Source organism: Meriones unguiculatus, chromosome 4 (genome assembly GCF_030254825.1).
Source record: "Meriones unguiculatus strain TT.TT164.6M chromosome 4, Bangor_MerUng_6.1, whole genome shotgun sequence".
In the NCBI taxonomy this organism is placed as follows: domain Eukaryota; kingdom Metazoa; phylum Chordata; class Mammalia; order Rodentia; family Muridae; genus Meriones; species Meriones unguiculatus.
The window spans coordinates 58,043,396-58,064,699 of NC_083352.1; the positions used below are offsets into that span (position 1 = coordinate 58,043,396).

General features: G+C 40.6%; 1 protein-coding gene across 4 annotated transcripts in view; it reads right to left on the reverse strand.

Annotated features, from left to right (window-relative positions):
• Klhl2 (kelch like family member 2) overlaps positions 1-21,304 on the reverse strand; it is a 111,491-nt gene that overhangs the window by 19,061 nt on the left and 71,126 nt on the right. For all 4 annotated transcript variants that reach the window (XM_060381852.1, XM_060381851.1, XM_021637848.2 and 1 more), the window contains 2 exons: positions 4,992-5,101; positions 138-254 (listed from right to left, as the gene is read on the reverse strand). In XM_060381852.1, coding sequence (XP_060237835.1) covers positions 138-254; positions 4,992-5,101 — 227 coding nt within the window. The remainder of the gene's footprint in view (positions 1-137; positions 255-4,991; positions 5,102-21,304) is intronic.

Consider the following 21,304-nt stretch of genomic DNA (forward strand, 5'->3'; position numbering starts at 1 on the left):
CCGTTACGGTGCCAGGTGCCTTAACTGCCTTCCTACACTCCAGAGGGATGTGGCCTGCAGCCCTTAGCACTGTGGAAAGGCGTCCCCCAAGCTTCAGGCTGGTGAGCAGATGCTGTGTGCATTCTAGCTGCACTTACCTGTACTAAATACTCCCGAGGAAGCAAGGGTAACCGGACGTGTTCCATGAGCCGAGCCATAAACTCCTGCCTCACATCCTTATCATGGTTCACCCAGGCGATCACAGCTTCAAACACCTTTAAAAAATACAGAGAAAGGAAAAAAAAATCAGTTCTATGCCACAGCATATAGATATATGATGAAACATATCTTAATACAGATTTTGCTAACACCAAAATCTATGAACTTGAAGAAACACCAAAAACTTGAAGAAATCCTGACTTGCAAAGCAAAAAGGCATTTGGTCCAATTTGCTTCTCTTTCTTTTGACATACAGAGCTTAGTAAGTACTTCACTAAGTACTTCTGAGTACCCAATAAGCACTTTTCATTTCATGCTCACTAAGCATTTTACTAAGTTCATCATACATCTTACTGAACTTGAACAGCAGCTGCATAAAATGATAATATATAGCTTTCTTCACTGTGTGCTTAGTTCTGTTTATAGACTTAAGCTCCTTTATAATAAAGCACCCATAATAATAAAGCACAGGGAGACGCTAAATTGAAAACCATGTCTTAGTTTTATTTCCACTGTCATGACAAAACACCATGACTATGGCAACTTATAAAAGAAAACATTTAATTAGAGGCTTATGGTTCCAGAGCACTGGAGTTCATGACCACCATGGCAGGAAGCAAGGGAGCAGACAGCTAGGCAGGCATGGTGCTGGAGCAGTATCCTTACTCTCATGCAGAGAGGACTAACTGGGAATGTCTTTAGAAACCTCAGAGCCCACCCACGGTGACACATCTCCTAATCTTCTCCAAACATTTCCACTGACTGGAAACCAAGTATTCAAATATACAGGCCAATCGGGCCAGTGTCATTCAAACCACCACACCAGGTACTGATTAATTTTCACCAGGAATGTGGCTGACTTTAGAATCACACCTGGAGTCTCTGTGAGGGTGTTTCCAGAGAGAGGAAAAAAAAAAAAAAAAAAAAAAACTAGGGAGAAGGGAGGATCCATCCATCTCAAATGCAGGTGTCACCTTTGCATAGACTGGCATCCCAGATGGAGTAAATGGAGAAAAGGAGACCAGCAGATTGCTGGCATTCCCCTTTCTGGGCTTCCTAGCCCCCAAGACAGGAAGCTGCCTCTACACCATGCCCTCCTGCCATGAGAGCCCAAACACTCTGAAACCATGAGCTGAAACAAATCTTGTCTCCTGTATATTGTTTCTGTCGAGTGTTGTGGTCACAGCAAAACAAAACTATCAAATAAATGCACTCTTATAAATTAATGATGTTGTGAAATTCTCTTTAAATTTACACACCAATTTTGGGCCACACTCTTATAAATTAAGGGTCTGTACAACGGGCTATCACAGCAGAATACATTTAAATGTAGCATTTTGAGCATTTTTACATGTTAAGTGGAAGAACATTACAATACAACACATTCATCTGAGAAAACTAATAAGCTAATAAAGGGACACTGTCTTTCTACATAATTTCCTCCCAGACTGATGGATATATTTCCAGATAATCTTTAAAAGGTTGCAGGTAATGTATGACAATATGCAAATGGGTTACTGGAAATAAAAACAAGCTATTTTGATACTGCATGAAACTAAATATAGTGCTCATTCTAATTACCATCTTTCTTGGATTTATCCTGTCAACAAGGACTTATTAAATACTTCTGCATGCCAGGTGCCAAAAATAAAGAAGTGAAAAGAGTTGGCACTTTGTCAATTCTACCCACTGCCGTTCAGTTCTGTCAGCTCCATAGCCCTGCTTCCACTGTCCTGTGTCAGTTTCTTCTGCTCACTGCTATACCCTCAACATTCTCCTACTTGGCCCTCATGCCACCTGCTCACCACCACCATGAAAACTAGTCTATGCAGCTGCTCCCCCAGTAAGTCTCATCTCCGAGGACTCACACCATTGTGCAATAGATCTCCACAGTTAACCTAAGCTGTTCTTATGCAACCAACAAAGCATGGACGGTAGCAGCAACTCTGCAACTTCTGAAGGTGCAAGGACCAGACGAGGCCATCACCTTTCACCTTGGCCTCTTGAACTGCTTGTTGTAATGGCCATATACGCCACATAAGTATTGTTGTTACCTCCAACAATGACTGCACTGTGAAAACCTTCAGCAGCTGATAAAAGAGGATGAGAGAGGACAGACAGGGATTTGGAGACAGACAGACAGCATAACTACCCTCCTCCCACTAGCTCTCCAGCCTGACATGTCTATGCAGGAATTAATTACTTGGATATTTCAGACTCAAAAGCTACCACATGATTAAAGAAGGGAAGCCCCAGATTCCCGCTCCAGGAGAATCCAGTAGAATCAGCTAGACACTTTCAGTCACCTGGGCCAACGGACTGAAGCCTTGGGTGCTATAGAACAGAAACAGGCTGTCCCTGCTACATCCTCCATGAAGTCTGACCACTGAACGGATCACATGATAGCAGGGGTACTGAGCCTGCTACAACATTCTGGGGTGGCTTATTAGGTATCAGTAGAAAACCAAAGCAGTTCTCATGATCTTTCTCTAATGCAGGGCTTATCATGGTATCCATCTCCTGATTCAAGCCTCAAAGCAGCTCTCCAGCTCCACAAGGAAGGTTATGATATTTAATACAGTTGGAGACATTCATGATGCTCTCTTCCCACTTCATTTCTTGCTACTCTCACTGACATTTTCTACCCAGCCACCCTTGAGCAATCCTACCCTCACAGCACTTACACTTGTATAGCCTGTTCCCTTGTCCTGAAATGCATTCCCTATCCCAAGCCATTTCTGTTTCTCTGAAAACCCTAGCTCATTTTTCAAAGATGTGGATGCTGCATCTAAACTAAGCTGAAGTATCACCCCTTACCCCCAAACAAAACGCTCCTACAATACCTCACACAGGCCTCTGTAACCATGTAGTTGCTCCACTGGTTTTCGAACTATGACATCTATGTCTAGAGCAGTCTGCCCTGTCACTCTCACAGCCAGGGCCCTGAGACAGTGACTGGGTACAGCAGGGACTTAGCCTTCATCTATTACAGCAGTACTGTCAACCCTTCTCTAAACTATGTAGATAACACAGTTCTGCCTATTTTTACGCCGTAAATCATGGAGAGAATGTATCTTTTTATTCCCCCAGATGTCATGAATACCCCAAGAAATAGAATTAGAGCCTCTATAACTTTAAATGCAATCTGCATACACCATTTCTCTGAGCTTCTATTTGTTGTGGTTGTTGTTTTGGTTTTGTTGTTTAGAGACAGGGTCTCTCAACAGTCAGGTAGCCTTGTCTCTCCTGGGTCTATGTAGACAGAGCTGCATTTGAACTCACAAAGATCTGTAGAAAGAATATCTTGTGTACTATATGAATGCAACACCTGTTAATAAAAAAAAAAAAAAACCTATGGCCTTTAGGAAAGGGTAGAAGAGAAGGTAGAACATCTGGTAGGCAGGATTCTGGGATAGAGCAAGGTAGGGGAAGGCAAAGTAGGGGAAGGTATGAGGATGACAGACACATGATACCTGAGCAGAGGTAACCAGACACATGGCAGATTGTAGATTAGTATACATGGATTACTTTAAGTTATGAGCTAGTCAGAGAAGAGCCTATCTATATGGCCTAGGTATTTGTAAACATAATTTGAGACTCATGAGTCATTATTATGGGATTCGGAGCTGGGAGGCAAAACACAAACCCCATTACAAAGATCTGCCTGCCTCTGCCTCCCAGATACTTAGATTAAAGATGCCTGCTCTGTACGCTTCTGTCTCCCAATTACCATGTGCTACAAACTGCCCAGAGAAAATAGAACAGTTAAGAGGAGCTTCTGTCTCCAACCATATGAAGGCTCAGGAATGTAAAGTCAACCCAAAATGTCAGGTCAGAAAAAGAAACCATATAGAAGGGATGCATGGAGGGGGAAGGGAGGGAGGGAGGGAGGGAGGGAGGGAGGGAGGGAGGGAGGGAGAAGGAGAAGGAAAAAAGGAGGGAGGGAGGTAGGGTGACATGCAGGGTTGACATGTAAGTTTCAAAAGGCAAATTAAAAGGATGATAGCATTCAAGGAAGTTCAAGCTAGAACTAATGAAATCTCAATGCCTTGAAAAAAATATTTTAGGGATTGCAGAAATGGGCTTTGCAGTTAGGAGCACCTCCTGTTGTAGAGGACCTGAGACCAGTTCCTAGCACCCAACTTGGATGTAGCTCCAGCTCTGGTGGACTGAACTCCTTCCTACCTCTGGTCTAATAATTTTAAAAATGTTAAAGAAAGGTCTTTCAACTCACAAGGCAGCAATGCTAATGAGTTTTTGTCCTTTGTGTTTATATCAAATACTTATAGGAATCTAGCTGTAGAAAGAGCCCCACTCTCCCAAAGGTACTTGGTTTAAATCCTTTAATGTGCACAGCTCCTGCTGAAGATGTCATGTACATTTCTTCCAGTCACTGAGGCTTCTATTCACACAGGACTACAACTTTTAAAATAAGTGAAATAAAATAAGAAGAGAAATATCCGGGCTGGATAAATACCTCAGTCATATCTTTGCAAACATCAAAACCTTGGAACCCAGGTAAAAACAGTCAGACACCATGGTACTTCCTTGTAATCTCAGCAGAGAGGGGGTTCCTGGGGTTCAGTGGCCAGCCAGACCAGTGAGAGATCCTATCTCAAAAGGGGGGAGGGGGATGGACAACACAATGTCCTCTGTTCTACCCACATTTCCTGACATCCCCACCTGCCCAAAGAAAAAGAAAATGACCCAGCACCATAGAAGAAAGAAGAAAGGTGAGGGCAGAAAGAAATAGAAGAGGAGAGGCAGAGGGGAAGAGAAAAAGTATCACTTGCCTTCTCTTCTGAAGAAATGGTGAGCTTGTCACTTGAGATTAAGCTGCACACTTGCTCGATGCCAAGGTTGAGAAACTCTTCACTAAGTACGACATCTGCAAAATGTTGCTCTGTTGGACAGCCAGAGAGAAAAGTCAGCAGTCATTCCAACCCCACACAAGCCAACAGGCAATGCTAATTGACCTCTTAACTAACTCAAGAAGAAGAAAACCAAAAGTTTTTCTAGATAAGAATGGGCAGCAAGGCTGCCTTAATGGACACTCAATGGGCATAACCAAATTGGGACTTAGCACAGTGAGCTTTAAACAGCTATGTCTCATGTGGCAGGACACTCCCAATATTTAAATCTCTAAAGCCTTCTGGTCACATAAAGCACATGGTATGGTCATATAAATTCCTACCCTTGAATGTAGTATGCAAAAGAATAGGAGGCTTTAGAATATTACAAAGAGAGAAAACTGCTTATTTGAAAACTGAATTTAAAAAGTCTGAAATGCTGCTCAATATGAACATAGGGCAACATTAAAAATTAGTTTATTAAAATAAAACAAAACAAAGGTTTACAATAGACTTAAATTCCATGTAAGTAATTTATTTGGGAACATAATGATTAATTTTACATCTCAAGTCCTTCCCAGGAAAATGGTAAAATTGGGAATTCTTAAAATATGTAAACCCTCTCCGTGATGTCTTAAATATGCTTATGTGTGAGGGGTTTGGGGAAACAACATAATGACAGGAGTCTACTGACATAATTAATGATGTGAAAGCTTATAAAGAATAAATCCAGTATAAAAGAGCTGCTTTTTTGTTTGTTTGTTTGTTTGTTTGTTTTGCAAGCCCACCTCCTGCTGACAGAGTGTGAGGGAGAACTAGAACTAGAACACTGTGGCTGCCAGGTCTTTGCAGTCAGGCACGCCAAGTCTGAATCTCAGCTCCACCATGTGTCGGTTTGTAGAACATATGAAATCCCTAAACCGTGCTTCCATACCGGTTAGAGGCTCAGAAAGATGCCTAACAGAACAAGAATGCTGTGGGTATGAATACAGTCAGCTTTCCAGAGCATGAAGAACTACGGATGGCAGAGGCTGTGGGCTCTCTAACAGTGCCTATTAGCACTGTGACCTCCGAGTGCTCAATGTGTGCGAGAAAGTCTGCATTATCTCCTAAGCGGCCTCCACAATTATCTATACTCCAACAGTACTTCTGGAAGACTTTTCTATGATGAAGTAAAAGGTTCCTTTCAAAATGTATTTCAAGACACCCTAAAAGAGATTATTGTCTTCCTCTTTAGAATATTAAAAAAAAAAAGTGCGCTTTCAGAAGCCTCCTATTCGATTTATAAAAGGCTCCTCATAAGATGACTTCAAACATAATGAGCAACTCTTGGGATAATTACAAAATGATTGGATTTACAAAAAACCCAACAGACACAGTTCTTTTCAAACTCAGTGTCTGGGTTAGGCAAGCAAAATATCACACTGAAATAAACATGAAATTGAAGCCTGAATTCCTTTTGTAAATGAAAAAAAAAAAAGGGCCCAGAAACTGTCCCATACAGACTGACTTTGGCAAAGAAATGAAAGCCATTCAGTGGAGCAAGGGTGAGCTTTTCAGACAGAGAGGCAAAAACAAAAGTGGCCATCCACACATGAAAAGCAATATAGAAACACACCTTATATGTTTCACAAAAATTAACCCCAAATGGGTCACACAGCTACATTAGAAGCACAAAATGTCGGAGTCCTAAAATTAACATAGGAGAAAACCTAGTGGCTCCCTGCCCTGGGATGGATGAAAGAAACAATGAGCATGCTGAACATCAGTAAAACTAAAACTTTGGCCTGTACAACAGCATCACAACATAGAAAGAAAGTCATAAAAATACTTATCTTCCAAAATACCTTATGAAAACACAGAGTTCTTAAACCACAAGAAGAAGGTAGCAGCATTTTTCAAAAGGGCAGCAGGTGTGAATAGATGTTTCATCAGAGATTATTTAAAGGTTGAAAAAAAACAGGCATATCAAAAGACACCCATTATCTTGAACCACCAAAAAATACTGCACCCTGCAGATCTGCACATCTTAGAACAACTGAAATTCAGCCCACCCAGGGGCTACACAGTGAGACCCTGTCACCAATAAACAAACCCAAAACTCAAAACACTGACAACATCAAATACTGACAGACATACAGGGTGACGGAAACTCTTGTTACTTTGCCTTCAGAAAAAGGAAAAAACAAAAACTTGGGACCTCAAAAAAAAAAGCTTTAAAAGGCCTGGCCACAGAAGTCTGAGGTCAGACTTTGACAGCAGGACACCCAAGGCAAGTGGGAAGGTAGAGACAGAAGAATAATCACCCAAAAGCTCCAAAACCAGGTAGTCTGCAGTGGGCATCAAGCAGAAACAAGAAAGAAAACTTGCCTCAGAAACGAGATAGACGGAGAGAACCGACTCCCCAAATTGTCCTCTGACCCCCACGTGCACCATGGTAGGGTATGCCCTAAGAGTAGTATTCAAAACTTAAAAAAAAAAAAAAAAACTATACACAGTGATTTACAGCAGCCGAATAAACTTCCATTATGTCTACGAACCACATTTTCACTACTTATTATTTATCTGCTAATAGGGATCTCGGCTGATTCCATTGCCCGGCTACTGTGGAAAGAGTGGCAGATCAGTGTATGCTCCCACTAACGGTGATGAAATGAGGGTTCCTTTTCCCCTACATCTTTGTATTTAGCCAAAAGGAAAAATGAAATCATTAATGCTGGCAGAAAAATATATTAAGTGCAATAGCCCAGGATCAGAAAGACAAATATTATGTGTCCTCTCTCATATGCTGAACCTTGCTTCCAGTTTCTACATATATACATTTCTGTAGGAGTAAAGACCAAGGAGATGAGGGAAAAAGAGGCAGAAAGGGAGAGTAATTAAACACACGAGTTCTGAAAGTGGATGGGTATCTTTGAGGTAGAAGGATACAAACAAGGGTGGGGCAGGAAATGGGGGAAGAAGGTGCTGGTATTGGAAGGAATCAAGCAAAACTAAGATTATAAAAATAACACAAAGAAACAGGCACTTTGTACTAATTAAAAATTTTCAACGTAAAAAAATTTACAGCGGTTATAGAAAGCATATCACATAAAATGAAGTCATTTTTATATTTAACTAAAATAAAGTAAAAAAGGCCCAGAAAGAAACCGCTCAAGCTACATGTCTTCTCCAGATCAAGCCCAGTTGAAAACTACAAGACCTGAACTGAGCTCCAAGATCCTAATGCTCACCTAGAAACCCAGGCAGCCTGCCAATCAGAACAGGGCAGATCTCGCAAGATGCTGCCCGCCTGCCAAAGCAGCTTACATAACATTTTGCTTTCATACTAAAACCATGATCACAGTTGGAGAGACAGAGAGAGAGAGAGAGAGAGAGAGAGAGAGAGAACACTCAATTGGTAAAGTGCTTAGATCTGAGTTCAGTCCCCAAAAGCCAGGTTTGGGGGTGAGGCAGAAAGCCAAGTGTGGTAGTATGGGCTGTGATTCCCAGTGGTAGAGAAATGGAAACAGGAGGATATCCAGGATTCCTGAAGAATAACATCTGAGGCTCCACACACACTGAGTAGATGTGCACACATACATGCATGCTCACACACACACACACACACACACACACACACCTTTTCCTTTCTTCAGCACTCCTATCAGGCTACTGTGGTCTACTCTGTATATCCCAGACTGTTTTTGTTTTTGTTTTTTCTTTGTATATTCCAAATAAATTCACCTAGAGTTTTATCTTCACATATTTCATATGAACACACTTATTTACAAGTGCAAAACAACCTCTGTGGGGGCTGAAGAGATAGCTCAGAGGTAAAGAACAGTAGCTGCTCTTCAAGAATCTGGAGATCAATTTCCAGCACAAGACATGGTGGCTCACAACCATCTATAATGAAATCTGGTGCCCTCTTCTGGCCTGCAAGCATACATACAGGCAGAACACTGTATATATAATAAGTAAGTAAATCTTTAAAACAAAAAACCCCTTAGATAACCAGGGACATCTTGAGTACACTAACTACAGTAAAATCATGTAACAGAATTGGGGCATGGGGGTGGGTATTGAACTACCGGCCTGGCTCATGTCAGGCAAGCACTACTGAGGCCACATTCACAGTCCCCTCTCCACTTTTTCTTGAGACAGCCTCTCACTAAGTTGCCCAGAATGGCCTTGATTTCACTTTTCAGTCCAGGCTGGTCTTAAAACTGCAATTCTCCTGCCTCAGCTTTGCAACCAGCTGTAATCACAGGCATGCATTACCATGCATTCACATGAAAAAGGAGAAGAAAGGGAAGAAGGAGGAGAACAATGAGGAGAAGAAGAAAAAGGGGGAGGAAGAAAAGATGACGACCACCCTAAGCAAAGGAAGACAATATGAATGGCGATAAAACTGTACAATTACAAAACTATATCCTAGAAATGGCAACAACTACAGAGAAAGGGGTGAAGGAGGATTTTGAGGATAGGACAACTTTTCTGCAAAGGTGGGTATGTGTCCTTGCACACTTGTCAGAACCTTGTCAGACAAAGAATGAACACTAGCATAAACTATAGACATTTTTTTTGAGATTACAATTTCCCCTTCCCTTTCCTCCCTCCAAACCCTTCTATATACCCCTCCCCCCTCTCCTTCAAATTCATGGCCTCTGCTTCCTTTAGTTGTCATTGTATGCATGTATTTATATCTGTTCCTATGACCTGTCCCGTCTGTGTATAAATGTTTTCATTCTGACCACTTGGCACTGCACAACCAATTGATGTGTTCTTCCCTGGGGAAGGTGACCTCTCCCCTTCCCAGCTTTCCTTGTTTGCCTTATGGTTCTTTGTGTCAGGTTGAGACCTCAAAGGTTTTCTCTGTTCACTTTAGTGTGACAAACCAGACTTTTAATAATAATGTCCACACCGGCCTATCAACTGTACAAAATATCATAAGGTGTTTATAACAGGGGGAAACCGAGTGGGACAGAGGAACTAAAGGAATATATGATAAGTGTACTTTGTTCTATTATTTTCTAGAAAATTAAAAAGAAGAATATATTAGTAAATAACACAAATGATAAATTTGTGGTTAACTTTGAAATTGACCAAAAGTTAATTGCAAAAAATGTCAAATCGGTTTTGGAAAATACAAATAAGAATCAAGAGATATCCAGTGTTTGGAGGATGGGAGTATGAAAAACTCAGTGGAATGTTTTGAGTTTATAGAATCAGCCACAGTCCTTTCCACATCTGAGAACTGCCAAGAGCTGCACAGGATTGGCAAAAGCAAGCAAGCGAGCTTCCTGGAGGCAGCCCACTCAGTTTTGCACAACCACAGGTGTTAGTTCACAGATTGGTGCACCTGCCCACTTCTAGGTTACTTAGCCACTTTTGATGTCATCATTGGTTGCCTCTGCCAGGAGCCGGTGAGAAAAGGATCCCTGCATCTTACCTCCCCCCCTTCCCATCTCTTGTTCTCTCTGCTTTTGTTTCTCTGTTGGGGTGCCTTCCCCCTCCATCTGTCTTTCTGTCTCTCTCTGCCTCTTTGACCTCATGGCTCACTCAGGCCCTAACTCTTTTCTGCTTCCTTTCCCACTGACCCATAAAACCTCTTTCATTTAAGATTGGTTGTATACATGGCATCATTTTAATATAAATACTAACACCAGAGATTTTGCCTCAAAACTGTTTGTTGTTGCTATATTGCCTTCCTATGCTTGTCTCATATATCTGGCATAATGCATTGGGCAGATTTCCTGTAGACTCTATGAGGATGATTTTACAATTCCTGATAATGATTCCTGAATTGATTCAAGTAAATTCTAGCCTTCATGAAAAACAAAATACAAACAAACAAAAAAACATACAAAAAACAAAACAAAACAAAACAAAAAAACCTAGGAGCTCTGTGAACCACATGAATTACACCAGGAAGAAAAACAAAAAAACAAGGCTAAAACAAATGATCAAGGAAATATATTCATTCTAGATTTAGTCCAGGTGTGTACCATGATGAGTAGGCCATATGAATATAAAGGCCATATGAAAACAAAGAATAAATAATTAGCAATACAAGACAAGACACCTGTTTCTTGGTTAAAACCTTGGCATAAAAACTCTTGCTTTGAGCACATAATGTAGATTTGAAATAAGAAAAAGACAAAACTGCTTTGAACTCATAATGAGCATATAGATAAAACCACTGCTTTAAATTTATAATGAGCAAATGTATCTAGTTAGATACAGTTCTAATGAAAGAACTTAGAATCAGTATTCCCACTTTAACTTCCTTTTGTGTAGCAATTGTATCTATTTTTGAATGAGTTTTTTTGTTTGTTTTTTTGTTTTTTTGTTTTTTTCATGCAGAGAACCTTTGTCTTAGAGGGTATAAAAACACAGGACAGAAATAAACTTGTGCTGTAGCCCCTTGCTTCTTCCATTGCATGAATACATGTGTGCATGTTTTTTGATTTGTTTCCTTTTCCTCTTTCTTCTTTTCACAAACTCATAAGGAGTTAACAAGCTCAGAACCCAGAGCAGGCTAGCAGCTTCTGTTGCTGCTTTTCTGAGTAAAAGACCTGCTGGCTCCAGGTAATTAAGTCTTGCACCCTGCAGAGAAAAGTCTTCAGAGCAATTGATGGGGCAGCCTCAGCCTACACCTGCCTCAGTCTTCTCCCCTGACTTGTCAGAGCCGGACTTTGGCAAAAACACCATCCCACAGTTTCTTGACCTCACCAGATGTTTATGCAAAAAAATAAAAATAAAAATAAATCACCATGAAGGTTTTTCTTTTTTAGAAAAAATTTTCTTTTATTTGTGTGTGTATATGTGTGTGTACATATATATGTGTATGTGTGTGCGAGTGTGTGTATGAATGCTGGAGTGATGTTTTTGTGCAGGGTGTGAAGGTTGTCTTTGTATATTCCAATGCTGATGTCTGTCCCAGCAGAGACCTGAGTACAGACCTGACTTTGGTATTGCAAAGCATCACCTGTCTCAATGTTTTTAAACACTGTTCTCCAAAGCCTTCACACTGGTGCTGCATGCCCTACAGCAAAGGCAGGAGAGAATTGGCAGGAACTCTGGGAAAGAAGACATGAAAGGACTGGCCTATGAGACACGTTGGTCTTCCTTGGAATGAGAAGTATGAAAGTGAGGAGAGGTAAAAATCCACATAGCAGAACACCTATTAAATATATGTTATAAGAGCTAGTTGAGAGCAACAGTAAGCTAAGTCCTAAAGCTACTATAAATAAATACAAGTCTCTGTGTCATTAATCAGAGCTGGGGTGGACACAGAAAGTCCGTATGGTTTTACATGTATTTGTGTGTGCCTATATGTACGTGTGTGTACGTGTGTGCGTATGCCAGCTGGGGGGCCTACTTGAACTTGCACGAGCCAGTTCTTTCCTTTTACCATGTGGGAACAACTCAGGTCTTCGAGCTTGGTGACAAGCCCCCTTGCCTGCTACACCCCCTCACCAGACACCAATTTTTCCTTAGCCAGGTACAGTGGCATGTGCCTACAAAATGACATAATTTTTAAAAGCATAATGACATTTTCCTTTTGTAATTTTTGAAACAGGTTCTCAAGCATCTCAGGCTCGCCCACATCTCAAACTTGATATCTAGTCAAAGATGACCCTCAACTTTTAAGCCACTCCCTCTACCTCTTCTGCCTCATATTGCACACCTGTTTACACAGTGGCAGAGGCACGGTAGGCAAGCCCTTCCTGCAGCCCACAGTGAGATTTTTTATACCGAAAGTTCTGGAGCACTGAGGAACAAATCTACTTTGTAGAAAACAAGGCAAACTGGCATATACCTCTAGAAGGATTTATTTGCAGCAATTTGGAAATTCAAATAGAAAAACAGACAGCACATACTAGACCTATGACAAGCTAACATACAATTCTTCCCCTCACTCATGGCAGTGTTTCACTTCTACAAGTATGTCTGTAATTTTTTTTTCTAAGTTTCTTCTGCAAAGTAAAAAAAAAAAAAAAAAAAAAACAAAACTGGATGAAAATGAGAGAGTTCTGGACTCCTTGTACTTCATAAATGGGAAAAGTTTTGCCAGCAACGATGACGCCGACAGAGAGAACTTCCTTTGATGTCATTATATATATTATCCTAGTACTGCTTCATGATCAGGAAAAAAATGTAATCATTCAAAAACAAACTTGGTGAATTAAAAACAAAATCCTCATTCCATCCCAAATGAAGCCTGGGAACTAAATCAATGGTGCAGTTTACTAGTGTATCAAGGAAGTCAAGAGAGCATAGAAAACAGTCAACTACTACAAATATACTGGAAAAGCATCACAGCCAGCATGGACACAGAACACCACGCCTTACCAAGTATTAAGAAAGGTAGTAGCTGGGCATGGCAGTGCATACCCATCATCCCAGCAGTTAGGAAATAAGACAATAAGACAAGAGGATTGTAGTTTCAAGGTCATCCTTGGTTACTACAGCAAGTTTGAAGCCAGCCTGGGCTGCTTAAAACCCTGTCTCAAAGCAACAGAACCAGAATACCTGGGCGCGGGGGGAGGGGGGTGTCTTTTCCAAGACTGATACTACAAACAAAGTCCACTCTTCGAGATAACCTAGAACCCCTGCACAGATGTAGCCCATGGCAGCTCAGTCTCCAAGTGGGTTCCCTAGTAAGGGGAACAGAGACTGTCTCTGACATGAACTCAGTGGCTGGCTCTTTGATCACCTCCCCCTGATGGGGGAGAGCCTTACCAGGCCACAGAGGAAGACAATGCAGCCAGTGCTGATGAGACCTGATAGACTAGGGTAAGATGGAAGTGGAGGAGGACCTCCCCTATCAGTGGACTTGGGGAGATATATGGAAAGAGATGAGGGAGGGAGGGTCGGATTGGGAGGGGATCAGGGAGGGGCCTATAGCTGGGATACAAAGTGAATAAACGGTAATTAATAAAAAAAATTTTTTAAAGATGCTGTCTCAAAAACAAATTAGTCTTCAGGAAAAGTGAAGGCAAAATATTCAAGTTTAAAGTATCCAACCTCAGTCATACACATGCTTTAAAATCATTTCTTACATACTTCCCACCATAACAGTCTTTCCTCAGCAAAACCATTATTATTTCCCACATTTAACCTTTCTTTGAAAGGCAAGCAGTAAATGTGCGTTACCAAAAACAAGGTGGCAGCTAAGTCTCCTGTTTTAGAGCCTGCCTTCCTTCTGATCAGATTTCTGACCTGGCCTGCTGCATTAACTAACACAACTGTACTGCCTGTTGCCTGTGACACATTTCTCAGGATTTAGCCTAGTCAGACTGGTTGAGTTCCTGGAAGGCAGACATGCAGATAACCATTACTGGTACTGAGACCTTAAGCTACAAGTACATAATCTTGATAATGTTATCTAATCATAGGATTCACTGATGGCTGTCACTTCAACGTGGTTCTACATACTGACCTACAGTCTCTATTCCAAGTGGATCTGCTAGTGTCACAGGGGTGATCCCCCAACTCTAGCTGAGTAGGAAGGCTGTACTTGTGCCATCAAGCCCGCCTACCTCCCAGGCATGGTAACAAGCACAATCAGCCCTGACACTAGACCGGTAGAGGGAGGACAGTGAGTTTGATGTCATGACTACATAGTGAGGCCCTGTCTAAAACCAGTAACAATAAACAATAAAACAAAATAAAACTAATAATGGCAATTCTCAATGCAAATATATAGATATCAAGTATCAAGTGAAAACATGTCTGGATGAAACCACAGGCAGACAGAAAGATAACTGCCCATCTGATGTTTTGCATATTCTTCAGTCAAATAATTTATCTCTGATGCTTAGCTCATGACATGAAATGCTCTTCTACTCTAACCACTAATAAAATATAAATAAAATATAAAATAAAACAATGCTAACAAAATAAAAATGATACATTTCTTCTCCAGCCTCAATCCACAAAACCACAGAGAACAAAGTGTCACCTCTACCACAAGCCTGTGTGTGTGTGTGTGTGTGTGTGTATCACACTGCTAGGTAGACAGTACATGAGCAGGATTCCACAGACAGCATTTCCCAAATCTCTTCCCATTAACATACTTGGCTACTTGGGAAATGACACACTTCACGTTACCCACTATTACTGCTACCCGAGAGGGAGAGGTAGGAGATGACAGTACTAGGCTCAAATCACTTGAGTATAATAGGAGCACTGATTTGAATTATTAACAGTTCACCAATAAGCACTGTTTAAGATACAGTGTAGCCATGCAATGGACTATCCTACACATTTTGAAAGAGAAGCCCATGGGGTATAAACAGCCTTGGAAAATACAATGAAATAAGAGAATATAAGGCCAGTACATATACAACATGCTAGCTACACAATGCTACACATGTCATACATGCTAGTTACACAAAGGGAGACATATGTATATGACAATATGCATAAGATATAAAAATAACTAACAAAATCTTGCATGAAACAGAAAAAAAAGCATGTGCAAATCACATATGCAATGAGTTTGTATCTAGAACATCAACTTAAAGATCATATAACACAACTAAACAAATAAGAGTTAAAGATGTTTCTCCAAAGACCATATATATATGCTCAGTAAGATTACAAAAAGACATTAATGTAACTCACCAGCAGAGAAATGGAAATCAAAACCACAGACACCTGTTCGGTATCTGATGTTCATGTTCCCTTCATGTCTTGATGGTTCTACTGATGTCAAGACTAAATTATTTGACTGTTCTTCTCTTCCCCTTTTAAAAGATTTTATTCTTTCTCTCTCTCTCTTTGTGTGTGTATGTGTGTATGTTTGAGAGAGAGAGAAAGAGAGAGAGATAGGTGCTCCTCAAATCCCGCTGAGGACATGTGGAGCTCGGAGGACAACTTCATGGACCCAGCTCTCTCTACAACCTTTAGGTGTGTCCCAGGGATTAACTCAAGTTGCCAGGTTTGTCCAGCAAGTACATAATCTAGTGGATCACTTTCCCACCTCTCCCTCTTTCTATTAATTGTGATAAAATGTACAACTATATTTTAAGGTACTGGTCAGGAAAGTCACAAGCACAACACTGTTGCAAAACACATCCTAGAACTTTCTCGTCTTGCAGATCATGCCTGTTTCTCCCATTCTCCCACCTTCTCTCTAAACCCTAGCTTGCATTTACAGATCCTCTTGACTCTTGATTCTTTCTCAGCAGTGCTATAGCAAACATAATACTGATGGGTACAAGGCATTTTAAAAAGCCACCTAAAACAAGTTGCATAATACACGAGTAATCTCCAAGTTTTTCATAATAATTCATTGTTAACAATAATTCACTGTTTCATAAAAATTCACAAAAGGTAATACAAGCATATTATTCCTGAATAGTTACTACTGGAATTTCCTTCAAATTAACCCCTTTTCCCCAACATGGTATCTTAGTTAGAGATAGTATTGTTAGGATGAAGCACCATGACCAAATGAAGCTTGTGCATGTGTGTGAATATGATCAAATGTGCGTTGATGCCAATGGAGGCCAGAACAAGGCAGCAAGGTACCCTGGAACTGGACACACAAGGCATTGTAAGCTGACCCACATGGGTGCTAGAAACTGAACTCTGGTCCTTTGGAAGAACAGCAAGTAGTCGTACCTCCTGACTCATTTCTCCAGCATCAACCATTAATTCCTTGTTTGTTTTTGTTGTTGTTTTGCTTCTTGAGACAGGGTTTTTCTGCATAGCCGTGGCTATCCTGGACTTACTTTGTAAAGCAGGCTGGCTCGAACTCACAGAGATCTGCCTGCCTCTGCCTCTCCAAGTGCTGGGATTACAAGTGTATGCCACCATGCCTGGCTTCAACCATTAATTCTTGATGCTATACTTTTCTGCCTCTAACACCAACATTATTTTTGTTTGTCACATGCAACAGAACAAGATTAATTCATCTCTTATGAGCCTCTTCAAAGTTTCATGGAACACCCTGCATTTTCCCAAAAGTCCTTGCCTTGGTCTACAGATTCCCAATTTTTGGGATCTCCTTGTACAACAGGCCAGAGGTCTTCATTACTACACTAGCTAAGAATTTAGGCTTCAATTACCAACCTTTCCCAGAATATAGAACTTGGAAATGAACTTGGTTTCACAATTGTTACAGTTTCAATCTAAACTTGTCCTTGAAAGCTCATGTTATAAAGTTTCTGTTTCTGGAGATGCTACTGAGACAGGACTAATGCAGATGCTGATGTGGTAAACAATTTAGTTCGTATTAGGACACAGTACTCTTAGGAGACAGCGTTTAGCTGAGGAAGTAGGTCATGGGGGCTATCTCTGAAGGGCATAGCTTTATTATAAAATTATTATTTACTTTATGGATATGGTTGTTTTGCCTACATGTATGTCTGTGCACCACGTGTGTGCCTGGTGCCCAGGAAGCCCAGAAGAGAGTGTTACAGATGGTTGTGAACCACAATGTACATTCTGGGAACTACATATGGGTCCTCAGGAAGAACACTGAGCCATTTTTCCAGCCCTAGAAGGTGTAACCTTGTCACAGGCTCTTCCTCTTTAACTCTTAGCTTCCTAACTAACACAAAGGAAGCAGCTTTCCTCTGCCATGGCCTTCCCGCTAGCATGTCCTGTCCCGCCACCTATGTGCGCCGTGATAATGGGCTTGAGCCATCTGAAACCAGGAGCCAATACAAAGCCTTTCTCTAGAGCCCTGTCAAGTCTCTTGTCACAGCCACAAAGCACTGGCTTAACACAATGGGCAGAGCAGAAAGGGATAACCATTTCGCATGTCTGTGGACATGACTCAGTTACTGATGCACACTGAACATACTATCAAGCCAGGATCAAACACGACTTGATTAATGTGACTAGTACAGGCTCAGTGTCTGTCACAAAGTCAAGGGAAAGAAGACAGTCTTCATATTTCTTTGTAGGGTAAAAACTAGCAGCCACTGCACAACAGCAATAAATGTACACACTCAAATCAGCTGCCACAAATGCAGGGATTAAAAAAAAAACAGATTAAAAAAACAGATCATTTCAGAGTTTGATATCTCCTCTACTAACACTTAAAATTGTGCTTCATTTAACTACTACTCATTTTAGAGCTCTGTACTTTTTTTACCCTGCTTTTTAACTCTATTACTACTCTCAGCTATCACCCCATCACTTCTAAACCTTTCACTCACATACTATCAAATCACTTATAACATGTGGCTTCACTGTAACATTAGTAGTTATTCTGCCTAGAATAGTTAATCACTGGCCATTGAATAAGGCCTATGGGCACTTAATAATCAACTTGGTTTTTTTTTTGTTTTTGTTTTTGTTTTTTTGTTTTTTTTTTCTCTTGTGTCTCTCCAGCAAAGGAAACAAGATTATCACTAAGTAAAAGAAAGCCAGGCAAGACACAGCAAGTCATGAGAACTGATAGCAGCACCAGGATCTACAGACATCTCACCCCACTAGACAGAGCATTCTGGGGAAATAAACAGCTACTTCATCTTTGTATTCCTAAACACCGAGTCTCTGATTCTCAATCTTAGAAGGAAAACAAAAAAAGCCTTCCCACATTTCCTGCCAGCAGTTCCACTAAAACACTGAGGGTTTTCAGTGGGGGATGAAAACAGCTAGCTCATCTTTGCTAGAAAAATTGCCAAGAAAGCAGACCCTGCATGTAGTTTAGTAGAAGATGTGAGAGCCATAATGGGCGCAAGAAATCTGAAAATGATTAATTCTCTTAAGAGACATCATCCAAAGTTGGCATGAACTTGATTTAAGAAGGGTTCCAAGCCAAGTGCTTGCACATCTCCAGAACATTTCTGTATCAATAAAATCACACTGCATAATATGCCCTCCAATCATCAGCTTCAGTGTACATATATTCAATATCACAGGCAAATCTCACAATGCAATTATTGAAATCACTCACTCAACATGGTGTTTCTTTTGAGAGAGTAACATTTAAATCGTAGTTTATTCTCACAGATGTTTGCATCAAACAGTGATTGAATGTCTAAATTATAAGAGGGTAGACACAAAAATTTAATTAAGTTAAACTTTTTGCAGAATAAAATCTTGTAGAACTGCTTTTGGCCTGGTATGGTGGTGCATACTTTTAATTCCAGGACTAAGGAAGCTGAGGCAGGAGGATAGATACAACTTTGAGGCCATCCTTATCTACATAGAGACTTTTTTTTTTTCTTGAAGAAAGAAAACAGAAAGACAACCACACAGAGCCACGTTTATAGAATAAGGCATAATCCAAATACAAATTACCTTCTGAGCATCCTGAGCAGGGGCAAAGCACAAGGAACCCATTGCTTATCTACCTCCCACAGGTTGGGCAGTTCCAGAGAACAGAGGCTGGTTTTGAAATGAATCATCAGTGGGTGTAACTTGAACATTCATGAGTTTTACAGGAAAAATGGAATCAGAGACAAGAGATTTATGATGAAATATGAGAGAATAAGAAGGGAGAAAAATGGTCGGCACAAACGCTCTGAATATCAACAAGGCCTGGAATGTGCTGGAGCTGTAGTCTGAGGTGACAAGTCAATATATGCAGGAAAGATGGTAGCTGCAGGAACTCTGAAAAGGGGCCTCAACTATGCCAACAGTACACTTGATGACAAAGGATGGAAGAAAAAGATAATCCAGCTGGCAAAGACAGAAGGATGCCTAGAGGCCAAGGGGGAAGATGGGCTGCAGAGAGAATGCGGACACTGGTCAGGGAGTGCAGAACCAAGGCTGGTGACAAGCTAGAGAGATCAACGGTCAAGAGGCTAAATGACTTCCCAATGAGTTGGAGAGTGACCTCAAACAACTTTGACTCCAACATGCAGTTGTAGAGCAAAGCCACATTAAGACAAAGGAAAGAGCACATATAAGAACATTGAGACATCTCAAAATATGATCATTTGGCAGGCCTTAGGGGAAACATGGGGAGGTGACTAAGCAAGCCAGGGAGGGTGAGTACCACCACTGTGGCTGAGAAGGCACTCATAGACAATGCTTCAAAATGCTGGATGTTCACCAACCCCACAATGTCAGCTGGGGCACTAGTACTAAAATGAGACTTCCATTTCCCCCAAGTTCTGTTACAACTGGAACCAAGTAGTTTCTCATTTTCAGAGGGTGAACCAGGTGAGGTATAGATATGATTAGGACTTGGAGACTTACTTCCCTTTGTATTTGGGTGAAATCATGAACTTCAACTACCAGTAAGGCAGGCTTTAAAAAGTTTGTATTTCAACTAATAATTAAAATCCAGTTTCCAAAGCATCTTTTTCATGGGAATTCTTAAAATGCATCTAAACTGATGGGCAGCATTTCCGGTTTTGTATCTCTGACTTGCCAGAACCAGCTTTAAAACATAAGTCTCATTGACTTTTGAAATGCATAAAATATGCATATCACCTTAAAACCATGAGAAGATTGCCCTAGCCAGTATATTCCTAGGAAGTCAGTAGACTGAGGATATGGTAAATTCTTCACTCAAAAATTTTACTATCATGAATCCATATCAGTTATACAAATTAGTGGATTTACTGTGACTTCTTGTAAAGACGTTTTATTTGTTTGTTTACTTATTGTATGGGGATGCCACAGCACAAACATGGACGCCAGAGGACAACCTGGAGGAGTCAGTTCTCTACTTCCATCATGTGGGGCTCACATCAGGCATGGTGGCAAGTGCTATCATCCACTGAGCCAGCTCACCTGTTGCCCCAACTCTTTTTTCTTTTCTTTTGAGACAGGATCTCATGGAGTTAACACTGGCCTTGAACTCCCTATGTATGTAGTTACAGATAAACTCTAACAACTATTTCAAAACAACATGACTTTCTCTGTGTATACTGTTTACAGAGTTTGCATATGAAAAATGCAAACAGAGGAGGGGGAGAAAAGGTTATAGCTGAAAGATTATCTACAAGTTGAGAGCTCTTATGGTTGGATTATAAGCATTGTTCTATTTTTTGTATATTTATATATTTTCATAGTAAAAGATATTCTTAAATGTTACCCATAAACCTAAGAAACTCAAGCAAATATAAAATTCATAAGCAAATATAAAAGCAATATAATATTTAAGACTAGACTGAATTAAAATACAATATGCTAAAAATGGAGAATCCATGTTTCTGTGTAATGTTACAGAAAACATCCTTTTTTTCTTTCCAAAAAATAAAAAATAAAAAATCTATACAGTCATGAACGACTCTACAAAGGCATTGATGGTCCAACTCTGATAGACTTCTTTTTTTCCAGATTCTGTAGTA